This window comes from Trichechus manatus, unplaced genomic scaffold (assembly GCF_000243295.1).
Source record: "Trichechus manatus latirostris isolate Lorelei unplaced genomic scaffold, TriManLat1.0 scaffold00026, whole genome shotgun sequence".
Lineage (NCBI taxonomy): Eukaryota > Metazoa > Chordata > Mammalia > Sirenia > Trichechidae > Trichechus > Trichechus manatus.
In genome coordinates, this window is record NW_004443962.1 from 9,994,059 (window position 1) to 10,019,252 (window position 25,194).

Consider the following 25,194-nt stretch of genomic DNA (forward strand, 5'->3'; position numbering starts at 1 on the left):
ACTTGAGGACCCATGCACAAGGGTCAATGCAACAGTGGACTGGATTAAAAAGAGTTTCAAAAAAGAACGGAGGAAAAGGTGAGGGAGAAATTAAGGACAAAATAAGATAAGAAAATTTGTCAAAACAAAGGATGAGCCTTCAAACTGAAAGTGCTGAAGAGATGCGCTCTAAGGCACATCATTGTGAAATTCAGGGCATTTATTAAAATGAAGATCCTAAAAGCAAAAGAAAAGGAAAATAGTCACTGCAAAGGATGGGGAATAAGAATCACAGCAGACTTCTCAGTCACAGTGCTGGAATGCTGAAGACAAAGGAGGAATGAATGCCTTTAAAATTCTGAGTGAAAAGTATTTTGAACCTAGAATTCTGTGTCAAAACTATCAACCAATATGAAGATAGACTAAATCAGACATGCGAGGATTTGTAAAAATCGATCTGTCATGCTCCTTTTCTTAGGAAGATACTGGAGACATGTTTCACTAAAACAAGCAGGTAAATCAGGAAGGAGGAAGCAATGAGATTCAGAAAACAGAAGAGGAGAGAAGGTAAGTCCCAGGTGAAGAGCCAAGCAGGAAGCCCAGAGGATGGGGGGTGAGTAGGAGGGAGGGATCTAATAGATTAGCTGACACATTTGCCCGTGCACTTAGAAAATTATATTGAGAGGAATTTGTAAGACCTGCTCGGCATTTGGGGAAAATTGTTGTTGTTAGCTGCCAACAAATCAGCCTCCAACTCATGGTGATCCCACGCACAACAGAATGAAACACTGCCAGTTCTTCGCCATCCCCATGATCCATCGCGGATCAGATCCATTGTGATCCATAGGGTTTTCATTGGCTAATTTTGGGAAGTAGATCACTAGGCCTTTCCTCCTCGTCCGTCTTAGTCTGGAAGCTCCACAGAAGCCTGTTCAGCATCATAGCAACTAGCAAGCCTCCACTGACAGATAGGTTCTGGCTGTGCATGAAGTGCATTGGCTGGGAATCGAACCCAGGCCTCCTGCATGGAAAGCAAGAATTCTACCACTGAACCACCAATGCCTATCACATTAGTGATAGGTATATTACAAAACAGGCAAATGAAAAAAAAAATCAAGACAATTATTCAGTCCAGGAAAAACAAAGAAAAAAATAGGTCAAGAAAGAAAACCTCATCAGAATATGCATATTTCATTGATTCCAAAATGTTCGTGTTTTCACATTTTAATGAGTGTGAAATCAGAAAGGATCTTTCAGCCAAAGGCATCTTACAGTGACTATCGGCCGGACTGTAATTGTGGCGTAGATGTCATTGCTTGCACAAGCATGAACGTGGTCATTATTCCTGGCATTCTGATTAGAGAACACCAACCCCTTGACATTTCGGTTCACAGGCCATTTTAGCATCCTGAGGAAAGAATGAGGGAGATTATGTGTCCTGGCTTGTCTGCAAACCTTCTGTGGACACCTTCTGGTAAGAGCAAGAAAGTGCCAGCATCCAGACTTGCAGAAGGCGGCCAATACTTGGAAGAAAATTCTGGGAACCAGAGTGGAGCATTCTTTAAGGATTGCTGCATCACTGACCTCCTGGATGGTTCAAAGAAGGATGCTGTGAGGGGCAGGGGGGAGAATACTGACGCTGATCACTCTGAGCAGAAAAGTGATTCAGAAGAGATAAACTCTGTGTTCGAAGAGGTTTTAAGGCTACTTAACCAATTAATTTCACTTAGGTTTCTCTTTTTCGTATGCACAAGATCGATATATGATATATATATGTCTAAATAAGTCTAAAGCGCACTTTGAATAAATTTACATTAAAAATTTAAGAGAGCATCGTGTCAGAGTTTGATTGGCAGTATTTTTTCTTTCTTGTTGTGTGCTGTTGAGTCAATTCTGACTCATAGGGACCCTATAGGACAGAGTAGAACTGCCCCACAGGGTTTTCTAGACTGTAATCTTTACAAGAGCAATTGCCAGGTCTTTTCTCCCGAGGAGTGCCTGGTGAGTTCAAACCGGGACGTTTCCGTTAGCAGCGAGCACTTAACCGTTGCGCCACCAGGGCTCCTTTTCTTTCTTAGTGGTTCATATTACAATCGATGGTGTCTTCCATTTGGTGGCATCTTGGTAGCAGTGAATAATTGTGACATGTTCATACTAGTGTAAATAGTGATGTTGATTTTAATTAAAAATAAGAAATAATTATAATGGGAGGGCAGAGAGGGGAAATACATGGATGTTTTAGGGTGGAGAAGAATGGGGATGGATGGGTAAGTGAGAAAAATCTTCATTTCCATAACAAGAAGTCAAAAGATGAAGTCTGAGATTGATGCATATTTTTGAGAAACTGGGTAAAAAGCAGAAGAGAAACAGCTAAAAGAGTTGAAAGTGGTTATCTTGGGAACGAGGATTGGGGCATGGGAGAAGTAGGTTGCTTTCTTTTTTTTAAATCAGTTTTTTCACACTGTTTGACTTTTTAAACTGTGCGTTATTACTTCGATAAAAAATTTTAAAAATAAATAAAATGACTCAGAAAAGTCTGTTCGGGCTGTTATCATTATGAATATACCTATTCTCCTCAGGCCATATGTTCTGACTTTTCTGCTGAGAAATCTATTCACCGTGAGAGGTTGCAGGATGTAGCAGAAAGAGCTTAGCTCGAGCCAATTATCTGTGTTGGCAGCATGGCTCTGTTGCTTACTAGCTGTGTGACCTTGGGCAAGTTGCTCAACTTCTCTGGGTCTCAGTTTCCCCACCTGTAAAATGAGCAAAAGGCAACCTGTTTCACTGGCTGTTGTGAGGATCAAAGAGAAAAAGCATCTGGCACATGCCTGTCACATTGTTCAGTTCAGTGTAATTGAACTGACTCCCTTCAGTGTGCCCCTGTGCCCAGAGACCTCAAGACCCCAGCAAGGCCCCTCACTCACGCATTCCCCCCCCTCCACCCCCTGCAGCTGCCTGTTGTCTGAAGCGTTCAGCCAGGACATCTGCGGGGTTTGTAGGTCATCACTCTTTTCTGCTCCCAGAAGCCCTCCTCTCACATCAGGCTCAGCATGGGAATGGATGGGGTCCTGCGTATGACAATGGCTCAGTTGTTTCTGTCCAGATGAACCCCACGACTCCGTGGCCAGAAGCCAGGGGTTATTTGCCCTTCTCCAAAGTCTGGGAGAAGCAGGGGCCTGAACTCCAGGCATTGCGGAATGAGCCCAACCTGCTCACAGTTCTGATGGGGGCTGACCAAACTCGTCACCCAGCTCCGGGTCCAGGGTCTGCAGAAGTCACCTCCCCTGCCTCACATAGCAGCCACCTTAATGTGGGAGTGCTGGAGGTCGGTGCTGCGGTGCTAAGGTGCTGGGGGTCAGTGCTGGGGTGCTGGGGGTGCTGGAGTGCTGGAGGTCGGTGCTGCAGTGCTGGGGGTCGGTGCTGGGGTGCAGGGGTTGGTGCTGCAGTGCTGGAGGTTGGTGCTGGGATGCTGGGGGTCAGTGCTGGGGTGCTGGGTGTCAGTGCTGCAGTGCTAGGGTGCTGGGGGTCAGTGTTGGGGTACAGGGGTCGGTATTGTGGTGCTGGGGATTGGTGCTGCGGTGCTGGGGATCGGTGCTGGGGGTCAGTGCTGTGGTGCTGGGGGTCAGTGCTGGGGTGCTGGGGGTCGGTGCTACGGTGCTGGGGGGTGGTGTCGCGGTGCTGAGGGATGGTGCTGTGGTGCTGGGGGGTCAGTGCTATGGTGCTGGGGGTCAGTGCTAGGGGTCGGTTTTGCAGTGCTGGGGGGTGGTGCTGGGGTGCTGGAGGTCAGTGCTGGGGTGCTGGGGCTCAGTGCTGGAGGTCGGTGCTGCAGTGCTGGGGGTCGGTGCTGGGGTGCAGGGGTTGGTGCTGCAGTACTGGAGGTTGGTGCTGGGATGCTGGGGGTCAGTGCTGGGGTGCTGGGTGTCAGTGCTGTAGTGCTAGGGTGCTGGGGGTCAGTGTTGGGGTGCAGGGGTCAGTGTTGCGGTGCCGGGTATCGGTGCTGCGGTGCTGGGGGTCCGTGCTGCGGTGCTGGGGGTCAGTGCTGCAGTGCTTGGGTGCTGAAGGTCAGTGCTGTGCTGAGGGTCAGTGCTGTGGTGCTGGGGTGCAGGGTAGGTGCTAGGGTGCTGGAGGTCAGTGCTGCGGTGCTGGGGGGTCGGTGCTGGGGGTCAGCTGCAGCCTGGAAAGTGGAGAGCAGCCCTGCCGCCCCCACTCCCGGCGCCTTCCTCCCCTCCCACACATCCTCCCCTTCCAGCTCTGCAGCAGTGACTGAACAGCTAGAAGGAGTTTTGTTAGAAATTAAAAGCAGGTGGTTTATTTTTTTGCTTGGGTGGCGAAGCGCCTTGCTCAGGGCTCCCTCTCCCAGGACAGGTAGGCAGTTCATGTTTATACATGAGACCCAGAAATACATAATGAGCCACACCCACGGCTGTTGGTATTGCCTGGACATGAAGGGTATTACTCCTCCTCTCAGCTGCTATTCGGACACTGGGGGGCGGGGGCGGGGGGTGGCGCAGAGTAGAGACAGAATGGACGAACAGAATAGAGAGGGGGCTCCTGGGTGGGAACAGCCCTCCACTAATGCCATAGGCCTTGGGAACGTAGTGCTGTCCTCTGGGTCCTAGTGAAAGCTGGGCCCCAAACTGATGACCCCACGACAGAGCGTGAGTGACGTTACAAGGGCAACAAGAAGGGACGTGCGGACAGCGTGGGGGCGGGGCATTAGGACATGGGGAGGCCCAGGCCCTGGAGATCATGGGATAAAGAGAAAAAAACACGCAAAGCCTTTGCAGTCAGGAATGTGGGTTCCAATCCCTGCTCTGCCACCTGTGAGCTGTGTGACCTTAAGAAGGTCACACAGAACCAAAATTTCCTCATCTGTTAAGAAAAACAAAACAAATTGCCACTTTGCAGGGGTACAGTGGAAGAATTCAATGACTTCTCATATCTGGGGAGCCCTGGTGGTTCAGTGGTTAAGAGCTCGGCTGCTAACGAAGAGGTCGGCAGTTTAAGTCCACCAGGCGCTCCTTGGAAACCCTATGGGGCAGTTCTACTCTGTCCTAGAGGGTCGATATGAGTCGGAATCGACTTGACAGCAAGGGGTTTGGTTTTGGGTTTTCCCATATCTGGGGTTCACAAAATCCAACCTTTCCTTCTTCCCTGCCTCTTGCCTCTTGAGGGACATCTGGCCCGTAATAGATGCACATTTCCAGTCTCCTACTCAGGGCTCAGGGTGGGATTGAAGGACCTTCTTAGACACTTCCAGCTCCCTGGCTAGCCTGGGGAGGGAAGGCTTGGTGGGTCTTAGGACAGAGCTGGATGGGGATGATTGAGCACAAGGAAGTTGTCACGCTAGGCTTCACACGGCATGTCATCTACTCCTGCCTTGAGCCTGCTCTGCCCTACCCCACCCCAAGCAGGTGGGGAGGGTGTTGGGGGTGAGGAGGCATCCACTCATTAAAGAGGACACCTGCCAGCCCCCTCAGGGGCCCTCATTCTGCAGTCCACCCCGACCCTTTCATAGCTTCCTGCTCACTCCCAACTCAGGCAGCCCAGGCACGTGCCTGCCCCACAGTGTGTGGTGCTGCCGTGTGATGATGTGTGTTCCTTCCTCAGGCCACAGAGTGGGCCTCCAACGAGGACACGCGCCGCTCCTGCCAAAGCAAGGGGAAGACTGAGGTACACGGCTTCGGTGGTCCCAGGGGCCGGGCTTGGATGGAGGGGGCGGTGTGGGCGTGCATGCCCTGCCCTGCATGAGCCGGAGCTTCTTGAGCAAGGTGATGGTGCAGCTCTGCGGGCGGTTGGTCCTGAGCATCCACATGGGTGCTGCTGCAGGGACAGGGCAGGTGCCAGGCTGTGGGGATGTCTCCAGCGTCCTCAGAGCCTCCACAGATGCCGCTTGAACTCCCCCAAGCTGCTGTCTTAAGAGCAGGTTGGATCTGGGGCAAAGGGGAGTGTTATAGAATATCTGTGGGTCTCTGTGGCACAGTGATGTGAGGGGAAGGCACACAGAGCCACACCCCCATAGCTGTGTCCCCTCACAACTTGCCCTTCCTACCACAGGAGGAGTGTCAGAACTATGTGCGGGTCCTGATCGTCGCTGGCCGGAAGGTGTTCATGTGTGGGACCAATGCCTTTTCCCCAGTGTGCTCCAGCAGACAGGTGGGGGCGGCGGGAGGGGGCACCAGGGATCCTCTCCCCCAGGCGCACAGCCTTGGGGTAGAGTTGCCAGATTCAGCAAATAAATAAATAAATAAAGCAGGAATTTAAATTTCAGATTAAAAAACTAATAGTATTTTAGCATAAATATGTCCCATGAAATATTTGGGATATACTTCTACTAAAAAAAAAAAAAATCCACATTTATCTGAAATTCAAATTTAACTGGGCCTCCTATATTTATCGGGCATCCCTACCTTAGAGGGTCCTGGCTAGGGGGAAGGGGCCAGAGGTGGATGGAGCTCCTGGCGGGACCGTCTCCCTCCCTGATGACTGCTCCCTCAGAGGGGCTGTGGGTGGGCAGTGAGGAGGCTGGAGGAGGGGAGAGGCGCAGAGAGGCCAGGGGCCCAGAAGGAAACAGAACTCTGGGGTGGAAAGAATAGGCGGCCTCAGGGAAAAGCTCTCCCTTTGCTCCCTCGTTCCCAGGTGGGGAACCTCAGCCGGACCATCGAGAAGATCAATGGCGTGGCCCGCTGCCCTTACGACCCACGCCACAACTCCACAGCTGTCATCTCCCCTCAGGGGGAGCTCTATGCGGCCACAGTCATCGACTTCTCAGGTCGGGACCCCGCCATCTACCGCAGCCTGGGCAGTGGGCCGCCGCTTCGCACTGCGCAGTATAACTCCAAGTGGCTCAATGGTAAGGAGGCCTCAGCCCCAGGGGTCTGACCCGGCCAGTCTCCCCGACCCCCTTCAGGCCTCCTTCTGCCTGACCTCTGAAGGGGCTCACACTTGCATAATCAAAGGAGAGGTGCAGAGTAGGGCAGCTGTTTGCCCAAGGACCTGGGGTGAAAACACAGATTCCTGGCTCCCCATTCATATACCCAGAGGATCCAGAAAAGACAGAGGACAAGCTGTGAGGGGAGGGAAAAAGTTAGGAATTGATTAGGAAAAATGGTCATGAGGAGAAAAAGAGATTAAGGGGAGGGCATTCTGAGAGTCTTCTGGCCCTTGGTGTGGAATCTCTGCTTCTCCACCAATTAGCTGTGTGACCTTGAGCAAATTACTTAACCTCTCTATGCCACCATATTCTTATCAGTAAAATGGAGGTAATAATTGTACTTACTTCATAGGTAATTATGAGGATCAAATGGGTTAATCCACATGAAGTATTTATAATAATGTCTGAAACACACTGAGTGATCAGTAATAAATTATTATAAGTGTACTTTGTATTGGAAGTAAGAACAAGGTTAGTTAGAGCCCCCAGGTCACCGAGCTGGGGGTGTGTTGGGATGTCCATCTGGGAAAATTGAAGCAGGCGAGTACTCCTGACTCTGCTGCCTTCTCCCTGCTGGCCTTATCCCCGCCTCGTTCCTCTTCTTTCCCCCAGAGCCAAACTTCGTGGCAGCCTATGATATTGGGCTGTTTGCCTACTTCTTCCTGAGGGAGAACGCGGTGGAGCATGACTGCGGGCGGACCGTGTATTCGCGAGTGGCCCGTGTGTGCAAAAACGATGTGGGGGGCCGCTTCCTGCTGGAGGACACCTGGACCACGTTCATGAAGGCCCGGCTCAACTGCTCCCGCCCGGGCGAGGTCCCCTTCTACTACAACGAGCTGCAGAGTGCCTTCCACCTGCCCGAGCAGGACCTCATCTATGGGGTCTTTACCACCAATGTGTGAGTCTCTGGCCCTCTGCCACCCCCTGCCCTGTATGTCGGAGGCTCACACTGACCTGGCCTTGAACCTGGTGGGCTTGGGTGAGTGGCTGAGTCCTTGCTTCTTCATCTGTAAAATGGGGATTGCAGAGCCTTCTGCAACGGGTTGTCTGGGGATTTCCCGGCTTCCTGCCTCTGGAGGAGTGAGCACTTGTTCTGGGTTGCTGGGAAGGGCACACCGAATCCAGATGTGACAATTAAAAGGAGATGGCTTGTGGCTCCATGAAGGAAGTACTTGCTGAGTGGAATAGCCTGCCTTTGGTTGAGGGGATGGCAGCCCCGGGAGAGTCCATCAGGAGTGCTTAAAGGGATTGGCCTCCAAGGTTCCTCCCAACCTCAGAATTCCATGATCTGCTCAATCTAACCAGCAGAGTCTTCTGGCAATCCTGCTGTCAGCTAACTTCTTCTGAGCGACCTTGATTGCACTGATAAAGGTTGAGAGTTAGACCCCTTTATGTTTCCAAAAGGTCCCCGAGTGGTGCTAATAGTTTGCACTTAACCACTAACCTAAAGGTTGGCAGTTCGAACCCCACCCAGTGGCACCACAGAGGAAAGGCTTGGAAATCTGTTGCCGTGAAGATTACAGCCAAGAAGACCCTGTGGAGCAGTTCTACTCTGTAACGCATAGGCTCACCATGAGTCAAAATCGACTCCCTGGCGACAGGTTTGGTTTGGTTTTGGTTTATGTTTCCTAGGTGTAAGGACGGGTAACCTTCACCGAGATCATGTGACCCTCCTCCTACTGCCTCCTTCTGTGTAAAAACTAACCCAATCAGGTAATTTCAGTATCGAGAATGGCAGAAGGGCAGCGGAGACCAAGGAAAGCATGTTATGTGCAGGATGCTATGCAGGGTTTTTTGGAAGCACATCAGAAACATGGAGTGGTGTTTGCTTACCTTGGGCCTTGTGTAGCAGGCGTTGGATGAGGGCCAGGCTAACTATAGGAAGGGCAGTGTGAGGGGATGGACAGGGATGAGAGTAAGGCTGGGAAGCAGGAGCAGAGAGACCATTGAAGCCAGGGGACAGACACGCAGCACAGCCCATGCAGGCCACGACGTGCAGGCTGGGCTCACCAGGATTAAGTCTGCATAGTGGTCGGCACCAGAAGGTGGGCGGCCATGAGCAAAGGGCAGGAGCAGCTGGAGAGGCAGTGACGTTAAGGAAAATGAAACATTAATGTGACTGAGCCCTGACGGCGTAGTGGTTATAAGAGCCACGGCTGCTAACCAAAAGGTCGGTAATTTAAATCCACCAGCCACTCCTTGGAAACTTTATGGGGAAGTTCTACTCTGTCCTACAGGGTGGCTATGAGTCGGAATCGACTCAATGGCAGCAGGTTTGGTTTTTTTTTTAATGGGACTGTAAATAGTTTATTAAGCAAGTATTTATTGAGCACCTTCTCCGTGCCAGGTGTTGGGTGAGGGGATACCAATGAGCGATAGCAGACGTGGCCCTGCCTTCAAGGAGCTTACATTCTAGAGAGGGTAATGGATATCACACAACCTATTTTAATTATGATATATGCTACAAAGGAGAAGGACAATGTGCAGGGAAGCCTACGACAGTATGGAGGAGTGGTAATCAGAGAAGGCTTCCTGTAAGAAGTGACAGCTACAGAATAAATAGGAAGTAACTAGGGGAGAGGAGCATGCTAGCCTGAGGGAACAACATGTGCAGAGAAAGCTTTGAGGTGGAAAGAAGTGCTTGAGCTATTGAGTAGAGACCAGCGTGGCGGGAGCCTTGTGATGAGGGGAGAGACAGGAGTGGAGGCTGAAGAGCTGGGATGGAGAGGATTATGTCCTGAAGGGCCTTGTACACTGCATTGAGGGTTTTGATCTTTATCCTAAGGGCAAGGGGAAGTAGTTGAAGGGTTTGAAGCAGACCAGTGACCGGCTCAGATGTGCGTTCTGAAACAATCGCTCTGGCTGCTGTGTGGAGAATGGATTAGAGGAGACAGGACAGGCTGCAGGGAGACCAGCCAGTAAGACAGTGCAGCATCCGTGTGACAGACAATGGGGCTGAGACCAGGCAGAGGTGGAGAGGGTAGACACGCTCGGGAGAGGGATTCAGAGTAGAGTGCAGATCTGGAAGCCTTCGGTGTGGTGCATTGTTTCTGTGAACTGTTCACATCAGACTCCCAGAAACGTGTGACTGACTGAGAGAGGTCTTAATGGTCATCTGTCTCCAGTGCTGGCGGCTGCAGAGAAGCCAGTGGTTTGGCACCCTGCTTTACAATAAAATAAATAAACAAAAGAAGTAGAATAGAATGGAATAAAAATATCAGAGTATAATGTACTTAGTAAGGATAAGTATTGTTTCATGAAAATCATTGCAGATACACACACATGTAAATATGATGCTGAGCTGTGATATAAAATATACTTCTTACTGTGGCTCCAAAATGTTTAAAAACCACTGACTTTATTTCAACCTCCCGCTTGATAAGGAAAAGGGATAAGGAAGTAGCAGCAGAGGGTGGACCAGTGCTTCTCCTCAGTGAGTCTTTCCCCAGGGCTTTTCAGAGTGTGAGGACACATCTCTTCCTCCTGTGACAGCCCATGGTGCAGAAGGCACGAGGCTCATCAGAGGTGCTTAGTAAGCCTTGGAGGTGTGCCTTGCTGTGACGGTACAGCTGGCTGTGAGATTTAAGACAAGGGTGCCAAGGCCTCTGGCGATCTACTACCGAAAAATCAGCCATTGAAAACCCCATGGGCACAGTTCTACTCTGACACACATGGGGTCGCCATGAATCAGCCACCAGCAGCTGGTACTGTGGAAGTCTACAGGGAGGGCAGCATCCTTCCATCTCTTGCCTTTCAGAAACAGCATTGCCGCTTCTGCTGTCTGCGCCTTCAACCTCAGTGCCATCTCCCAGGCTTTCAACGGCCCTTTTCGCTACCAGGAGAACCCCAGGGCTGCCTGGCTCCCCATCGCCAACCCCATCCCCAATTTCCAGGTACAGCTCTGCTTTCCTTCTCTTTTACAGCCACGCCCCCTAGACTACCAGCCGCAAGCTGATTCCCAACTGCTCAGAGCAGTCCCTGCTGGTCTATACCCATCTCTGGGATCTGTGATGGCTCCCTGAAGATGGTAACCTCAAAGACCATGGGAATGAGAAAAGAGAGTGAATAGGAAGCTAGGGAGCATGCTCTGGGTTATCTCTAAATGTGACTCCACACCTCCAGAGAATCAGGGAGGTGGGACCTCAGCTCGACTCAGTGTAGGGGACTTGGAGAGCACTCACAAGATCTCTGGCCAGAATTTGGGGATTTGAGCTGGAGTTTACTCGCTGTCTACCCAGCATGGATATGAATGCCTGGAGGGGCTCTGCGTGCCAGAAAGATCGGGGCCCAGTCATGGGTGGTGTGAGCATCCCCCGTCCTGGATTGGGGAAAGAGCAGAGGGCCGAGGGGGAGTTGAGGATTGGAGAAACGAAGTCTGCCGGTGGCCACCTGGGTTCCAATATGGAAGGGGGGGGGGTTTGGGGCCGCGGTAGCCCTGGCTGCTGAGCGCATGACCCGCCCCCTCCCCGTGGCAGTGCGGCACCCTGCCTGAGGTGGGCCCTAATGAGAACCTGACGGAGCGCAGCCTTCAGGACGCACAGCGCCTGTTCCTCATGAGCGAGGCCGTGCAGCCGGTGACGCCGGAGCCCTGTGTCACCCAGGACAGCGTGCGTTTCTCACACCTCGTCGTGGACCTCGTGCAGGCCAAGGACACGCTCTACCACGTGCTCTACATCGGCACCGGTGAGCCTGCCCCGGCGGCCCTGGGACCCAGGAGGGGAGGAGGTGGAGGAGCGGGCGCTGGCCTGTGAGGCTCCTGGGTCTTCAGGCCACCTGCGTCTGGCCCCTGCAGAGTCAGGCACCATCCTGAAGGCACTGTCCACGGCCAGCCGCAGCCTCCGCGGCTGCTACCTGGAGGAGCTGCACGTGCTGCCGCCCGGGCGCCGCGAGCCGCTGCGCAGCCTACGGATCCTGCACAGCGCCCGCGCGCTCTTCGTGGGGCTCAGCGATGGTGTGCTGAGAGTCCCGCTGGAGAGGTGCGCCGCCTACCGCAGCCAAGGGTAAGCCGGGGCCGCGGGTGAGCCGGCCTCCCTCCCTGTCCCCATCCCCAGGCTCATTCCAGCCAGTCACACCTTGGAGGTGGGAGGTGGCGTTTAAGAGATTGGCTTTGGAGTCAGGCAGCCCTGGGGTTGCATCCTGCCGTGGTGTCGAGTTGCGGGGCTTTGGGCAAAGCCACTTAACCTGTCTGAACCGTGGCTGTCTCCGCGTAAAACATCTTGCAGGGTTTTTGTGAGGGTTAATTGGGGGTAATCTACATAAAGCACTTACTGCCTGGGGGGAGTGTATGCTTAGCAAAGGATGGTTGTTATTCCCTGTTGTCAACGCCATAGTTAGGGCCTGTCAGCCCTCTCTAGACCGCTTGATTTATTCTCAGCCCCTTCATTTCAGAGAGAGGTCTTTATCTTAGAAGCCGCAGCATTTATTTCCCTTATGCAGGGGCAGCTGGGGCTGATGCTTCGAGTCCCCCCTAAATGTTTGCTCCTCTTCCTCCCTTCCTTAGAAGAGGCAGAGAGGACTTCCAAGGGTAGGCTGAAGGGTGTGGATCCATGCGGACAAGTTGCATTTGCTTCCCAAATGCTTGTAATCGGCTCTTGATATTGTAGCTTCATGCGGATTCACAATTTGGCGTCAGTGACACTGATATTTCTGGGGGAAAGCAAAAACCTATTCCAAAGCCAAATGGAAATGTGTCACAGACTCCTGCCATGTGAGGCTCCCCCAGGCTGCAGCCCCTCTTTTGCGTGATAATCAGAAGCTGGCCTTAGCCAGCATAGCCACAGCCACGGAGGCTCCTGTAGCCTTTGCAGTGCAGAGTCCTGGCTGTGCCCATCTGGCCTCCAGATTTGGGAGACACATAGTATCACTCCTGCCAGGGTTGTTTTCCAGCCTCAGAGAGGTGTGCTGGGAGCCGGGCCGAGGTCTGGAGGGCAGGGGTAGAGCTGGGTGTCATGGTGTGGTGGCTGTGGAGGGTGAGCGGGGCTTTGGCAGACACTCAAGCTGCTCTCAGCCCCCACACATGGCTCCATCAGCCAGAACCAAACATCTGCTAAGCCCGACCGTGTTCAGGGCACTTTGCAGGGCTGTTGGTTTAAGAGGAGGGAGGATGAATTAGGCCTAAGACATTGTCATTCCCCTCAAAGCTCTCGATGTCTGGTAGGGAGAGAAGCCTTGGCTTAGCCTATTTCTGATGTGCCAAAAGAGACAATGGGGTGTGGTGGGAAGACCACAGGTGGTGGGATCAGACACACCTGGGTTTCCGTGTCTACTAGCTGTAAGATCTTGAGCAAATTACTTAACCTATTGAGCTTCAGCTTTCTCATCAGAAAAATGGGGGCAAATTGTAATGGAGCAAATGATATTCAATTTAGGCAGAGTCGTAAGGATTGAGAATACTATGAAGTGCCTGGCCTGGTGGATCATAAGTGGTATCTTATACAGAGTTCCTGGATGGAACAGTTAACACACTTGGCTGTTAACCAAAAGGTTGGAGGTTTGAGGCCACCCAGAGGTACCTCAGAAGAAAGACCTGGCAATCTACTTTCAAAAAATCAGCCATCAAAAGCTCTATGGAGCACAGTTCTACTCATGGGGTTGCCATGAGTGAGAATAGACTTGACGGCAACTGGGTTTAGCATCTTATTCCTTTTTTATCTCCACAGATACCATTAGGAGCCTCCCGCTCCCAAACTCTCTAGTTTCAGAATCTGTGACACTGATTATAGATACCACTGCCTGGCAATGAATCATGGGCTACCTGCTGACAGTATTTTCCCATATCTTGTGTTCTTTGACACTTGTGTTGTTATTAATCTCGTCACATGTGCCTTGTTCTCCAAGGGATGGTAAATCCTTGAAGGCAAACACAGTACCCCAGTCTTTTCAGGGGGCCACGTCCAGTCCAAGATACAAAGTGGCCTTCCACACATGATTGATCCCCCAGTTGATTGATAATTGATAATTTGGCCAAATTGATCATTTGGCCTGAGGGGGTTGGTGTCAGGGAGGAGTGAGGAATGGGACCGGAAAGTGGGTTGAGGCCAGCTGAGAATGCCAGTGGAGGATTTTGACTTGAATCCCCTGTCTGTGGGCACTGAGGTGGTATTTGAGCAGGAGAGTAGTGTGACAGGCAGCATGAAAATGGCACTTTAGAAAGATCAGACAGCGGTGAGCAGGATGGAACCCTCTTCTGCTGGGGTGAGCTAGTGTGGCTTGAGGCCAGATAGGAAGTAATGGAGTCTGCATTGGGACAGAGGAAGGAGAGGAGCCTGGGACGTTTTCCCATGCCCACGGTTCTGCAGTGAGGGGACAGGACGTTGCATAGTCTGGCTGTTGCATTCCTGCCCTGCAGCCAGGTGGAGCAGCAAGGTGAAAAGAGGACAGTTTGGAGTCCAATACTTCAGTCCTATTTGTTTTCTCGAATTTGAGAGAAGAGTTCTTGACACGTACAGTGAAAACCCTGCCATAAAGCTATAGGTGGGATCCCAAAAATGTAAACCATAGGGTCCCATTATTGCAAGGTTAATAAAATGGCAAGAGCAAACCCATGCAGCCACCATGCTGTGAGCTCTGGGAGTCTGGGAGCCAACTGCCAATCACATTATCTCAGAATTTGTGTTTTCACGGAGTGTGTGGTCACAGGGTTTTACTGTCCTAGGACAGACATGCTTTTTACGCATTCCTTCCAAAGCGGGTAAGGATGAGGGTGGGTACACAGAGGCTCTGCCCAGGACCAGGGGCGTGTCTCCAACCCCCTCCTTCCATTCAGATGCATCTCAGCCCCGGGAGCATGGCCAGGACCCTGGTTGGCCAGAGAGAGACAGGGTTCACACCGAGAGGCTCCACAGGAGAGAGTGAGCTGCTGACTGGCTCTACGTAACAGATGTTTGACGTACGAGCCATCTCTTCCTCCTTCCAGGATGCCTCCATGCTGCCCTTGAGGGGACCCTCTACCCCAACTCACTCACAGATTCTCCCTGCCTGCCCTGTGAGTGAAGGAATGACCCACTCTCCTTCAGAACCTTGGAAGGTGGCTCTGAGGGTATCTCCTCCCTGCTCTGGAAGCTTGGAAGTGGCTTTGGCCAAAAGTAGCAAATATGGCTCCTCCTGAGCCGGGGAGGTACAGGTGTTCCCTTTAGTTATGCACAAGAAGAGAGCGTAGGCACTGGTCCCAGGGGGTCTCCCTGACCCCCTCAGACTGCCAGGGGCAGGGCAGGCACTTCCTCAGAGAATTGGTCTCCTGTTTCTCTCTGGGTCTTAACTGAGACCAGGAAAGGCCGAGAAGGCATGGGAGGCTGGGGAGGACAGGCTCAGGCGGTGTCTACTCTGTATTTATCCTCCCTGCTTTTCTATTCTGTCACAAATTGGAAAGACAAGGCACTCATTTCTTGGCTTGGGAACCCTTGCAGAAGTGGCCCGGGAACAGCAGTTCGATGGCTATTCATTAGAATCCCCTGGGGAGGTTTTAAAAGATTCCAATGCTTGGGCCTACTGCAATCCAGAAGATGCAGATTTAGGCAGGTTTTGTTTGTTTGGGTTTTTTAAAGATCCCCAGGAGATTATAATATGCAGTCCAGATAGGGAACTACTGCTCTAGAACAATTGAAGCCCCAGGAGAAAGAAATAGCACAAGACAAAGTACACTCTGCCAGAATCTTCTGCTTTGTCTTGTGTAAGCTAACTCAAATTTTCTGCTCTTATCCATTTTCTCTGTTGGCAGACATTTGCTTTTAATGGATAGAATCTTATTATTCATCACTAACCAAAACCCAGAACCAAACCTGTTGCCATCCAGTCAATTCCGACTCAGAATGACCCTATAAGACGCAGTAAAACTGCCCCCATAGGGTTTCCAAGGAGCTGCTGGTGTATTCCAACTGCTGACCTTTTGGTTAGCAGTTGTAGCTCTTAACCACTGTGCCATGAGGGCGCCATTCATCACTACCAACCAACCCCATTGCCGTTGAGTCGATTCCGACTCATAGTGACCTGATAGGACAGAGTAGAATTGCTCCATAGGGTTTCCAAGGAGCTGCTGGTGGATTCAAACTGCTGACCTTTTGGTTATCAGACGAGCTCTTAACCACTGCACCACATTACTAGTCACAGCTATTTTTTTTTCCAGTTGATTTAAGTCATTTATAACGTGCCACATCAACTGCTTCTAGAGTTTGATACCCTTTTCTGAAAGCTGAGAGAAATAAACTTCGTATTGGGCTCTACCGAGTTTGATTGTTTGAATTTGCTAGCAGTCCACTTAGTCCAAATGTCAGCCAGTGAGTAGAGTCTGAGAATCCCACATTGCTGGGACTACTTTTGCACATGTATTGTATTCGTTCCCATGATGTCCAGTATGATAGATTCTGCCAGGGAAACACCCTCAAATGAAACCATTGATCCCAGATGAAAATATGAACACACCTACATTGTATGATTTACACAAATTACCTTTGAATGAATAAAGTGGAAACAGATTCGTGGGCAACAGATGAATATTCTGGATTCCTGGGTTGGCCAGAGTGTGCTTACTGGGGTCCAGTGAGGCCCTCAGGAGCTGAGGCCTCAAGCATCACCTCCCCTATAAGGGGTCATGGGTCGACCTCAAGCAGGAGTCAGCATTGTCTTCTTTGACCTCCTCTGGAGACATGGAGAGCCCCACCCTCTTCTCTGGGAGTTCCCTCACATGACCTCTTTTCTCTTTGGGGCTTGACATGGCATATTGAACACACTGACTCTTTGAAGCTTCAAGGAAAAAAAAAATTCTATCCTGAGGACATCAAAAGCTGCGATCCCCCGACTCTTTCCGTGTCCCTTTAGCCCTTGGCATCCTCCACTATGACACAGAGATCCTCTTAGGCCAATGGAAAGCCCCTTTGCAAACTCACATAAATGGTGTGAGGCTCTCCACCCCCCATCTCCAGCAGTTTCTCTCACCTCCTTTCAGCCCAGCTCCTCCCTCATCCAAAGCCTCCAGTGTCCGAGCCTCTACCCTCACTGCTCTCTCTAGAACCTCTCCAGCAGGCCTGCTGCTGTGGAGAAGCAGAGCCTGGACGGAAGAGGGTGGAAATAGGCGAGAGGGGGCAGAAGAGATTCAGGGTATTCCCTGGGCTTGGCAGTGAGCTCTGTGTGAGCTGGGGAACCCTCCTTCAAGCTCCAGGATCCAATGCTCTCTTTGCTTAGCAATGGACAGCAAATTCTGCTTCAAAAATTTCCTATCGACTCTTTTTCTCCCCCCTTGAAGCATAACCAGTGGAGACTGAAATTTATGTGTTAAAAAACTGTAACGGATACAGTGAGTAACTCAGGAGGAGAAAGGGAAAAGAGGAGCCGTAGAATGTGCGGAGTTGAGGTGCTTGGGCACGTGTTGGTGTGTGAACCCTCACCTCTCTGGACCCCTGCAGAGAGACCAGCCCTGAGGACCGGGGAAGGGGGAAGGGGGACCTGGGATATGACTCCCTCTCCTGGCAGCCTGAGCTTATGTCATAATATTAATTCACTGGACTCAAACAGTGTGGGTGCCCCAGGTGCCCCCTGACCCCCTGGCACCTGTGTTTTGAGGGATGCACCCATCTTCACTCAGCATGTGAAGTCAGACTCAGCCTCCAGCCGGGAGGCAGTAGCGTGAGGGGAAGGAAAGGATTTCCCCAAGATCACCCAAACCTAGTTTCCCTCACACCCGAGCAGCTTTTCAATGGAGGTTGTGCTGTGGATCACAGTGACTCTCAACCTGGCTCCCATTAGAATCACCTGGGCAGCTTTTAGAACCCACCCGGCCCCCAGAGATTCTCCTCTAGGGTGGGCCCAGCTATCAGTATTTTTAAAAATCTACTTGGGAGGTCCTAACGGGCAGTCAGGGTTGAGCCCTGCGGTGCCCGGTGAGCTTGAAGGTCTCTCACCTCTCTAAACATATCATCTGATGGGAGGCACTACCCCTTTGGTTTTCTGTTGACCACATCCACTCCGGTGGCCCTGGATGAGGGGTGTGGTGTGGGGCCCTCAGGCTTGGGGAAGGCAGTACAGTCTCTTGGCAAAGTGTGTGGGCGTGGAGGGTGACAGTTTGAATCCTCAGTCGGCTCTCTGCGTTTCCCATCTATAACGTGGGGATAATAACACTGTCTACCTCACTGGGTTGTTGTATTAAATTCATTGATGCTTGTAAATGAATGCCTGACACAGTAAATGCTCAGTGAACTTAGCTGTTGTTGTTATTATTATTGAGGGCACGTGGATAGAAAGGGGTGCCCAGAGAGGAATGTCCCAGGTGTATTCTTGGGATGCAAGCAAGGCTGGGAGACCTGTGGGCTTGTGTCTCAGGCCCTCTGTCTGACAGGGCGTGCCTGGGGGCACGGGACCCGTACTGCGGCTGGGATGGAAAGCAGCAACGTTGCAGCACGCTTGAGGACAGCTCCAACATGAGCCTTTGGACCCAGAACATCACAGCGTGTCCTGTGAGAACCCATTCCTGCACCCCACCCGGAGCCTCTCCCTCCCAGTTCGGCTGCAACTCCCCATCAGCATCCCCACAGTCCTTGGGGCCTCGTGCCTCCCCCGTTCCTTGCGTGACAGGGGTCTCCTGCCTCCCACGTGTGTCTGCAGGTGCGGGACCTGACACGGGATGGTGGTTTCGGTCCCTGGTCGCCATGGCAACCATGTGAGCACTTAGATGGAGACAATTCAGGTTCTTGCCTGTGTCAAGCCCGAGCCTGCGACTCCCCGCCACCCCGCTGTGGGGGCCGTGACTGCTTGGGGCCAGCCATCCACATCGCCAACTGTTCCAGGTGTGTGAGGAGACGGGGCTTGCACGGTAGCTTCCTTGGACTGGGGTGGAGGGAAAACAAGGATGGGCCATCCCGAGGTGTTTGCATAAGGGACAGAAACTACTTCAGGGCCGTGCAGGGAGTGGACACGTGGCTAATATCTGAGAGCAGGGAACATGAGCCCTAGGGAGTTTTCACTGTAGTGGGAGAGAGAAGTTTCTGCCTAGTGGCTCTTGATGCAAAGAGGAAGCCTGGACAGACATGGGAATCAGCCCCCAGACAGCCGCAGTAACTAGCTGTCTCATACAAGACCTGGTGCCACTCCTGGTTTACCACTAGAGGTGTGACCTTGGCCAGGCCAGCTAACCACTCTGAGCCTTTCTAAGTGAGGGTGATAGTATCTACCCCAGGGTTGTCGGGGGTTAAATGAGGCGATGTAGGTAAAATGCTTGCACACTGCCTGCAGCCTAGGGCCTCAGTACACAGTGGTTATAATGACACCTAATCCTTAGGAGGTACTTCACACTCTTCAAATGACTGTGTTTTACATACATTTATTAGTTTAATACTTAAAACAACCTCATGTGGTAGGAATATATTCATTATTCCTATTTTACAGATGAAGGTACTATGAGGCACAGAAAGTTCAGTAACTTGCCCACGTGGGGTAAGTTGGGCAAGCCAAAATTTGAAAACTGGAGTCAAAATAGACGAGACTGAGTAGCGTCTGAGGCGAGAGCAAGGTACATGCAGTGTGGAACAGGGAGGAGAGGGTGGATTTGACTAGAAAGATTGGCCAAGCAAGAAGGTTGCAGATTAGAAAGGTGAGTGGTGGCCTTCTCTAGGGATGTGGCCTCTTCCCCTGTGAGTAGGCGCTCTGTCCTGTATCTGTGTCCTTAGCACTGAGCACAGCCTGATATATGGAAGAAGGCTCTCAATAGGTGTTTGAGGAGTGAATGACAAAATAAATGAATGGGTTTGCCTGAGATGGCCTGGTTAGGGGCTGATATTTTCTAGGTCACTGTCTGACACTTCCTGACAATAACACAAAATCCATTTGACCAGAAGTGGACTACATCTAAGAAGGTAGGGCTCAAAGAGTCATCTGCCTCTGTCCCCTCTGTGACTCCACCAGGAACGGAGCATGGACCCCGTGGTCGTCGTGGGCCCTGTGCAGCACGTCCTGCGGGATCGGCTTCCAGGTCCGCCAGCGAAGTTGCAGCAACCCTGCTCCCCGCCACGGGGGTCGCATCTGCGTGGGCAAGAGCCGAGAGGAGCGGTGAGCGAGGCAGTGGCCTGAGCGTTTCAGAAGACAGGCTCGCCCCAAGATGGCAGACTTCCGGGGTCCCTAGACAGTGGCCTGGATTCTCCAGCCGATCCGGTGGACTCTCATCCTTCTGGGTTCCACATTCCCAGTGATCTCATGTTAGGGACGGGTACACGCTCCCTGGGGTGACAACTCCTTCCTTCCCACCCCCTCAGGTTCTGCAACGAAAACACGCCCTGCCCGGTGCCCATCTTCTGGGCATCCTGGGGCTCCTGGAGCAAGTGCAGCAGCAACTGTGGGGGTGGCGTGCAGTCTCGGCGCCGGTCCTGTGAGAACGGCAACTCCTGCCCGGGCTGCAGTGTGGTGGGTCCCGGCGGGAGGGAGCTGTGCGGGGGCCGCGGGCGGGATGCGTGGACGCGAGGACCTCGAGCCAAGGGGTGGGCAGGCATGCCTGGGGATGGGGGAGCGGGAGGCGCAAGGGCGGCCTGGCGGCTGCGGGACAATAAAATACCACCTGCTCCGGCTGCAAAGGAATTCAAGACGTGCAACCCCGAGAGCTGCCCCGAAGTGCGGCGCAACACGCCGTGGACACCGTGGCTGCCCATGAATGTGACGCAGGGCGGGGCGCGGCAGGAGCAGCGCTTCCGTTTCACGTGCCGCGCGCCACTGCCCGACCCCCACGGCCTGCAGTTCGGCAGGAGGAGGACCGAGACGAGGACCTGCCCCGTGGACGGCTCGGGAGCCTGCGACACCGACGGTACAGCCCCGCGCCTGCCTCCCTCCCAGGCCCCAGAGCGATGGGGGTAGGGGCGAGGGTGGCTGGGAGTGGAGCTTAGGGTGGGTGCGAACGCGAGGTTCCAAAGAAGGCGGGAATCCTGTGGGGCAGAAGGGGTGCTCCTTAATCGCTGAGGCCAGTCCGCTCCCCAGCCCTGGTGGATGATCTCCTGCGCAGCGGGAACACCTCTCCTCACACGGTGAGCGGCGGCTGGGCCGCCTGGGGCCCTTGGTCGTCCTGCTCCCGGGACTGCGAGCTGGGCTTCCGTGTACGCAAGAGAACATGCACGAACCCGGAGCCCCGCAATGGGGGCCTGCCCTGCGTGGGTGATGCAGCTGAGTACCAGGACTGCAACCCTCAACCTTGTCCAGGTAATCGTTTGCATAAAGAATCCTTGCTCCGGTCAGCCCCTGCCTGGGGAAAACCCCTCCCCTCCCCCAGGGAAGCTCTCTCTCCCCCAACTAAACCCCATCTAGGAGATCTCCAGGCCTGCTGAGCCCACTTCCAACCCAAGAAACCCCCTTGCCCCAGTGACCTCATCCCTACCACCTCTGTACAAGGGACCCAGAGCAATTTTCTCCCCCAACCGTGGATTCAGCAGCTGATCTCGTAGAATAGGGTCTTTCCTTACTCGCCTTGTTCGTTTTCCTCTCCCCTGATGGGGGCCCTGGTGTCGCAATGGTTAAGCGTTTAGCGGCTAACCAAAGGTCAGCAGTTTGAGTCTATCAGCTGCTCCTTGAAAACCCTATGGGACAGTTCTACTCTGTGTATAGGGTCAGAATGGACTTGATGGCAACGGGAATGGATTGGCCAGATAAGACACTTGACTTCGAGACACAGTTGGTTTCTCTCTGTCTTGGGTTCTTAGCTGCTGCCTGCATTTCTTCTGCCACCTCTGAGGGTAGGGGCAATTCCTAACAGTGGACTGGGGAGGGGGGCGGTGTTGAGTGTGAAGGGTGAGGTGGGTTAGAAGCCATCCTTCTTCACACACCATTTTCCCCTGCAGTACGAGGAGCCTGGTCCTGCTGGACCTCATGGTCCCCATGCTCAGCGTCCTGTGGTGGAGGCCACTATCAGCGCACACGCTCCTGCACCAGCCCTGCACCCTCCCCTGGTGAGGACATCTGTCTCGGGCTGCACACGGAGGAGGCGCTGTGTGCCACACAGGCCTGCCCAGGTAATGGATGCATCTGGCCGGGGCCGGGGAGCACCCACAGGGGGTTCCAGGGCAGTTAACTTCGTCCCAACCCACAACCCACAGAAGGCTGGTCGCCATGGTCTGAGTGGAGCCCATGCACTGAGGACGGAGCCCAGAGCCGCAGCCGACACTGTGAAGAGCTCATCCCGGAGCCCAGCTCCTGTACTGGAAACAGCAGCCAGAGCCGCCCCTGCCCCTACAGCGAGATTCCTGGTAGGTCCTGGTGTCAGCACCCTCACACCAACCCTGAGCCCCCACCTTCTTTCCCATTCTGAAGCATGGCTCCTGAGGGGGTCAGGATGAAACACCAGGGTAGGAGATGCCGAGAGAGAACTCAGATTCTTGCCTCGATCCACTCACACACACACTCATTCACTCAGTCTCTGCCCGTCCTCGTCTAGTGAACGGGCTAAAGCCTTTTAGAGGTGGGATCTGGGTAGAGACAAAGGAGAATGAAGGTCCCCAGTCCCACAGCTCCATGCTGAGCCAGGGGTCCTCCCAGATCCGCACACAGCCCTGGAGGGACCCTTCACCTCTGCTCTCTCCCCTCACCCCTCTCTGGTTTGTCTTCCTGCAGTGATCCTGCCTGCCTCCAGTGTGGAGGAAGCCACCGGCTGTGGAGGTAAAAGGATCTGGACCCCTGCCTCATGACATCTTCCTTCTACTCCTTCTCCTCAAGGAGGAGACCTTCCCCACTCCACAGTCTGGATTCTTCCCACCTCCTGCTTCAGACAGCCAAGCCTCATTGGGGTTCTCCACTACTTTGATTCCATGGGGATGGGGGCTCTGGGTAGTTCCATCCACGACCCCTAGGTAGGAGTCCATCACCATGCCTAAAGCCAAGGAAGAGTCACTCTCTGGTTGCTACCTCTGACTGAAACAGTAGGTTGTCCTATGACAGAGGTTCTGGTGACCAGGCTGCCCAGCCTCCCTGATTCCTTTGGCTCTGGCCTCAAACCCTTTCCTTTGTGTGTCAGACCTCCTATTGCTGTTTCTGCTTTTTCTATCCTGAAAGGCCCAGGGAAGCAGCCCAGAGTCTCCCCTTCTCACAGCAGCCCAGTTCTCACTGCCTGCTTCTCCCTCTCCCAGGGTTCAGTCTCATCCACCTGGTGGCCACAGGCGTCTCCTGCTTCCTGGGCTCTGGGCTCCTGACCTTGGCGGTGTACCTGTCCTGCCAGCACTGCCAGCGCCAGTCGCAGGAGTCCACACTCGTCCATCCCGCCACCCCCAACCACCTGCATTACAAGGGCGGGGGCACCCCCAAGAATGAGAAGTACACACCCATGGAGTTCAAGGTGGGGGCTCCAAAAGGGCCAAGAAGCAGAGGGCAGGGTAGAAGGGCAGGGTGGAGGGATCAAGGCTTCTGTGGGGTGGATACTCAGGAGGGAGCAGTGGTGGCGTGAACAGAGCGCTATATCAGCTGTCAGCGCATTCCGTCACGGACTGGCTCCTGGACTCCTTGTCTTTGTCTCTCCTCTTCTTCCATCTCTCCGTTCACACCTTCCTCTCTGGTTCCTTCCTCCTCCCACAGACGCTGAACAAGAATAACCTGATCCCCGATGACAGAGCCAACTTCTACGCATTGCAGCAGACCAATGTGTACACGACCACCTACTACCCAAGCCCACTGAACAAACCCAGCTTCCGGCCCGAGGCCTCACCTGGACAACGGTGCTTCCCCAACAGCTGATACCACCACACTGGGACTTGGGGTTCTTGCCTTCCTAAGGCACAGAGCGGGTGGCAATGGGACGGTGGAGCCAGTTTGGTCTTCTCCCTCCATAGTAGGCCGAGAACTTGCTGCCTTGCCTTGTGGGGGTCCCATCCGGCTTCAGAGAGCTCTGGCTGGCGGTGACCATGGGGGAGAGAGCTGGCTTCAGGCTGGCACGTGGCTGCAGTTCCAACTCACCCATGTCTCTCATATCCTCTTTGTGACCCACCATCATGCTGACCCACTCCCTTGTCATCTCTGGGTTGCGGACCTCCTGGGCTTGTGAGGAATTGGAGAGTGGAGATGGCAGGAGGGCAGGCTCTTTATGTTTGAGTTGGAAATGACTTCCTGTGGCCATCACAAGTCAAGTCTGCCCCTCTCTGGCCGGCCCCAGGAAGGGCCTGGGCTACATCCTGATTATCTCTGAAAGGAACTAATCAAATGGCTCCAGCAGCTCTGGGTTCTCTGCTCAGGGCTGGCCCATCGTGGTGCTGCACCAGTGTGACATAGGGGACCAAGGCTGGCCCAGGCTGTCCACCTCTGCTTAGCAGTCTGCACTTTGCCCAGGGACATCGCTGCTGTCAGAAGCAGTAGGGACTCAGACTGGAGGCTGATCTTTGCTGAGAAGCCCTTTAATCTGGGCTGGCACTGGCTCAGTCTTGCCCTCCTCAGAGTGCACGAGAGATCACCCAGGAGAAAGGGAGGCTCAAGGCCGTAGGAGGCAAGAGTTCGGCCTCCATGTCTCTCTGGAGACCGTCTTCCAGTTGCTGCTCAACAGAGTTGTTAGTTGAGACTTGCTTGTGAGTCTCTGCTGGCCCCTCATTTGTTCAGGAACATACAGATACAAACACACACACACACATCAGTCTGCTACAGCAACAAAAACGATGTTGAACTGTGGCATTATTAATTAAAGGTGATATCCAGTCTCCAAATGTAGCTTTGTCTTTGTGCATGTGTGTGGGGGGTGCTCTTCTTGGCTTGCCATAGTCAATCATAGCAATGCACTGGGGTAGCAGATGGCCTTCTCAGGGTGGAAGAAATGGTCCAAATAGAGTTTGACTTTAATAGAAGGCATCTTTCCACTTGTGGCATGTATACACACACACGCATGCATGCACACACATATTACCCTAATCTCTTTCTGGAAAAGAGGTTGGGGATAAGCATATTCAAAGTAGAGACCCAAGATACACTGCAGATAACAGGAGAGATTTCTGTCCGCCACTTTAGTAGCTCTTCCAGGCAACAGGTCCAACTCCAGAGAAAATTGTTTGTGTGTGAGTCCAGCAAGGGAGTATTGATGAAGAGTATTTGATGAAGTATTTATAAGACTGAGCTTAATAAAACCAAAATTGACTGAGAAGTGAGTAAAATGGAGGAGGTGTAGTTTTTGCTGGATTAAAGTCTTCAAAGCCTCAGCCCACCGACTTAGTGCTACCATTTTGGATGAGATTGATGGACATGTTAAACCTAGAGAGCAGTTTCTTGATTTAACTGGCTGGATTAAACCTCGTGGGATTCCCAGCAAAATCTTATTGTAGGTCAGGCAGTGAAGCCAATGATCCTAATGGTAG

General features: G+C 52.8%; 1 protein-coding gene and 1 non-coding gene across 2 annotated transcripts in view; one reads left to right on the top strand and one right to left on the bottom strand.

Moving 5' to 3' along the window:
* The window catches only part of SEMA5B (semaphorin 5B), a 180,137-nt gene extending 155,589 nt beyond the window's left edge, over positions 1-24,548 (top strand). The window contains exons 6-23 of the mRNA XM_004373623.2: positions 5,590-5,652; positions 6,037-6,135; positions 6,619-6,832; positions 7,526-7,811; positions 10,671-10,806; positions 11,389-11,596; positions 11,706-11,913; positions 18,240-18,357; positions 18,506-18,687; positions 19,802-19,945; positions 20,149-20,296; positions 20,465-20,690; positions 20,861-21,079; positions 21,715-21,885; positions 21,970-22,119; positions 22,484-22,528; positions 22,996-23,201; positions 23,438-24,548. Of these exons, the coding sequence (XP_004373680.1) occupies positions 5,590-5,652; positions 6,037-6,135; positions 6,619-6,832; positions 7,526-7,811; positions 10,671-10,806; positions 11,389-11,596; positions 11,706-11,913; positions 18,240-18,357; positions 18,506-18,687; positions 19,802-19,945; positions 20,149-20,296; positions 20,465-20,690; positions 20,861-21,079; positions 21,715-21,885; positions 21,970-22,119; positions 22,484-22,528; positions 22,996-23,201; positions 23,438-23,596 (2,982 nt within the window). The 3' untranslated portion in view covers positions 23,597-24,548. The remainder of the gene's footprint in view (positions 1-5,589; positions 5,653-6,036; positions 6,136-6,618; positions 6,833-7,525; positions 7,812-10,670; positions 10,807-11,388; positions 11,597-11,705; positions 11,914-18,239; positions 18,358-18,505; positions 18,688-19,801; positions 19,946-20,148; positions 20,297-20,464; positions 20,691-20,860; positions 21,080-21,714; positions 21,886-21,969; positions 22,120-22,483; positions 22,529-22,995; positions 23,202-23,437) is intronic.
* On the bottom strand, positions 971-1,041 carry TRNAG-UCC (transfer RNA glycine (anticodon UCC)). Its single transcript has one exon. It is a non-coding gene; the product is annotated as a tRNA-Gly (tRNA).
* Positions 24,549-25,194: the final 646 nt, after the last annotated feature.